This window comes from Bison bison, unplaced genomic scaffold, assembly GCF_000754665.1.
Source record: "Bison bison bison isolate TAMUID 2011002044 unplaced genomic scaffold, Bison_UMD1.0 scf7180017864289, whole genome shotgun sequence".
NCBI lineage: Eukaryota > Metazoa > Chordata > Mammalia > Artiodactyla > Bovidae > Bison > Bison bison.
In genome coordinates, this window is record NW_011494861.1 from 7,290,507 (window position 1) to 7,293,157 (window position 2,651).

General features: G+C 60.0%; 1 protein-coding gene across 1 annotated transcript in view; it reads right to left on the bottom strand.

Moving 5' to 3' along the window:
* RNF207 (ring finger protein 207) overlaps nt 1-2,620 on the bottom strand; it is a 14,067-nt gene extending 11,447 nt beyond the window's left edge. Inside the window, exons 1-4 of the mRNA XM_010850203.1 lie at nt 2,570-2,620; nt 2,270-2,460; nt 1,270-1,402; nt 18-164 (exon numbers count right to left, since the gene is read on the bottom strand). Coding sequence (XP_010848505.1) covers nt 18-164; nt 1,270-1,402; nt 2,270-2,460 — 471 coding nt within the window. The 5' untranslated portion in view covers nt 2,570-2,620. The remainder of the gene's footprint in view (nt 1-17; nt 165-1,269; nt 1,403-2,269; nt 2,461-2,569) is intronic.
* Nucleotides 2,621-2,651: the final 31 nt, after the last annotated feature.

The window sequence follows — 2,651 nt, forward strand, 5'->3', positions numbered from 1 at the left end:
CCCCGCACGCCGCACTCACTGCACTTCTGGAGCACGTCGCGGCTGCGCTGACCTAAGGCCACGATGTCGTGGCGCGCGAACATGCGTGCCCGGTGCGTCTCGTCGCGGCAGCGCGCGCAGAGCGGCTGCCCGCACGTGTTGCAGAAGTACGTGGTCTCCGCGTCCTGCGGACAGAGCTCGGGCTCAGTCCGCCGGTGAACTGGAAGCCTGTCTTTGCGCATCTGCGAGTCTCCGGCAGGGGCAGGGCCGCTGGCAGCCCTTTCGTGTAAACCCGACGCGCAGCGCTCTGTATCCCCAGTTTACAGATGAGAATATCGAGGCTCAGAGAATAGGTAAGAGGGAGGTACCCAGTCTGGGCTTGAGGAGGGGGTTCCCCAGGGTTGTGGGGAGGGCAGATACTGTATTTGCAAAATATTTAACCTACAACAGAAACGTATGTGTGCCCGTGGGCAAGATCTGTCAAGCCCCTCTTGGCACCCTCAATAGGAGCCACATGGCTGTGTTCACCCCAGCTATTTGGAGTTGAGACTTGACTGGGAGGGGAAAAGGGGTGAAGGTCTGCAGGTGCCCTTCCCTGTGGCTGAGAGTCCAAGGCATCGATCCCAGGAATGGCTATGAAAACACAGACCCCCAACTTCTTTGGCATTTAAGGCCATTTCCTCCCCAAGCTCTCCCTACATCCCGCCTCTCACCTACTGCTCCTTATCTTCATACTTCTGGGTAGCACATATTCTAGAACTTGCCAGCACACCCTGACCTTTTGCTCCTGTAGGAACATCCTCCTGGGAATCCTCAGACCAGCTTCCACAGTCTGGAGAGAGTCCCCTGTGCACTTCTCAGTCCAGCCTGAAGCCTGGCCTCTACTCCCAGGTCCTTCAGGATGACCTCTCCCCAAAAACACAGTGGGCTCACATCCCCTGTCCTCTCTGGCTGCAGATAGCGGCTCGCGGCTACCCAGGTAGCAGTGGACCCTGGAGGGACTCCAGGTCTGTGCATGGATTGCTCTTCTTGTTCCATTTCACAACTCTGCCCTGAGTTTGGGGCCAGTAAACTCCCCGCAAATCCAATGGCTTTAACCCCCACACCTAACAGACTGCTGGTTCAAGTGAGTTGTTTTGGAGTTCGGTCTCCATACCAGTAAAGTGGGGCCTCTGTTTTGGATAGGAGGTGCCTTAGAGAGGGGCTGGAGAGCCCGCTGTTGGGTGATCCTCTGAGGACATGGTGCAGCCTGGCACCCTCCGCTCCCCACTGCACCCCGGGTGCCCCTGCCTGCTTGCCGCACTCCAGGTCGCAGTTGGCGCAGCGCACCACCTCGGTGCCATCCCCTGAGCTGTCCACCAGGAACTGCAACAGCCGATCCACTGGAGGGAGCCCGCTGGGGCCCTTCACCACCGTCTGGTGCCTGTGGAGAAGCTTCAGCCAAGCTCCAGATGCCCCTTCCCCGAGGCTCCCTACCCACTTCCTACTTCGTACATTCCAGGCGGAACTAAAAATAGGGTGGGAGGTGGGGTGCCTGCAGGCCTGACATCTATAAATATTTCAGCCAGTGCGCACTCTGACCCGTCCCTTCCCAGCCCTGGAGGGATCCTGGGAGGGGGTTGGCGACTCAGGGTGTCAAAGGCAGAAGCCTCACCTCAAGCCCCTCTCGCTGCATTAGGCAAATTCAGGGCCACCCCAGGTATCCTGAGCTTCCCTGGTAGCCCAGCGGTTAAAGAATCCACTTGCAATGCAGGGGACAAAGGAGGCTTGGGTTCAATCCCTGGGTCAGGAAAATCTCCTAGAAATAGCAACCCACTCTAGTATTCTTGCCTGGAGAATCCTGTGGACAGAGGAGGAGCCTGGCGGGCTACAGTCCATGGGGTCACAAAGGCTCAGACATGACTGAGCAACTGAGCACACGTGCACAGGTAGGCTGAGCCAACACAACTTGCTACTTTGGCCTGAGACTTAAGGACCCCTAAGTGAGTCATTGGGAGTGTCCAGACGTTGAGCTGAGATCCCCTACTCCAGCAGCATCCAATTCCACAGCACAGGCACTCTAGCCTGCCCTTGCCCCCTGATTTATCTTGAGACGCCTTGGGTCATAATCCCAGGTCTCAGTTACCCTGATTTGTAAAATGGGCAGGAGCCTTCACGATCTCTGGCAGAGAGGCACCAGCTGGGTACAGTCTCTCCCAGCCTTCTCCCCGGAGAGTCTTGCCCTCCCAGCACGAAGATCCCTTCCCAGAGGGAGCCAGCCTCCCCTCCTCTGGGGCTTCCAGGCACTCACTGGCACAGAGGGCAGGCGAGGCGGCCATCAGCAGCGCGGCCACGCAGGCAGCCGGCACAGAACTCGTGAAAGCAGTCCAGCAGGCAGGGGCGCTCATACTGCGCGTGGCACAGCGGGCACACGAGGGGGTGGCCGCTTGTCCCGTCCAGGGCGCCCGGGCCCTCCAGAGACGTGAAGATAGCTCCCGACATCTTCAGGGACAGCGCAGGAGGGCGGTGGGGCGCCCTTGGTTGGGGAGGGCTCTCACCGTGCCCGCGCCGGCATTCGCAGCCCCCCTTCCCCTGCGCCGGTCCCCCTTACCTGTCCGGCCCGGACCCTTCGCGGCGTCCAGAGATCGCGGAGGGCGGAGCAGCTAGGGCTCGGGTCTGGGGGCCAGCGCGGC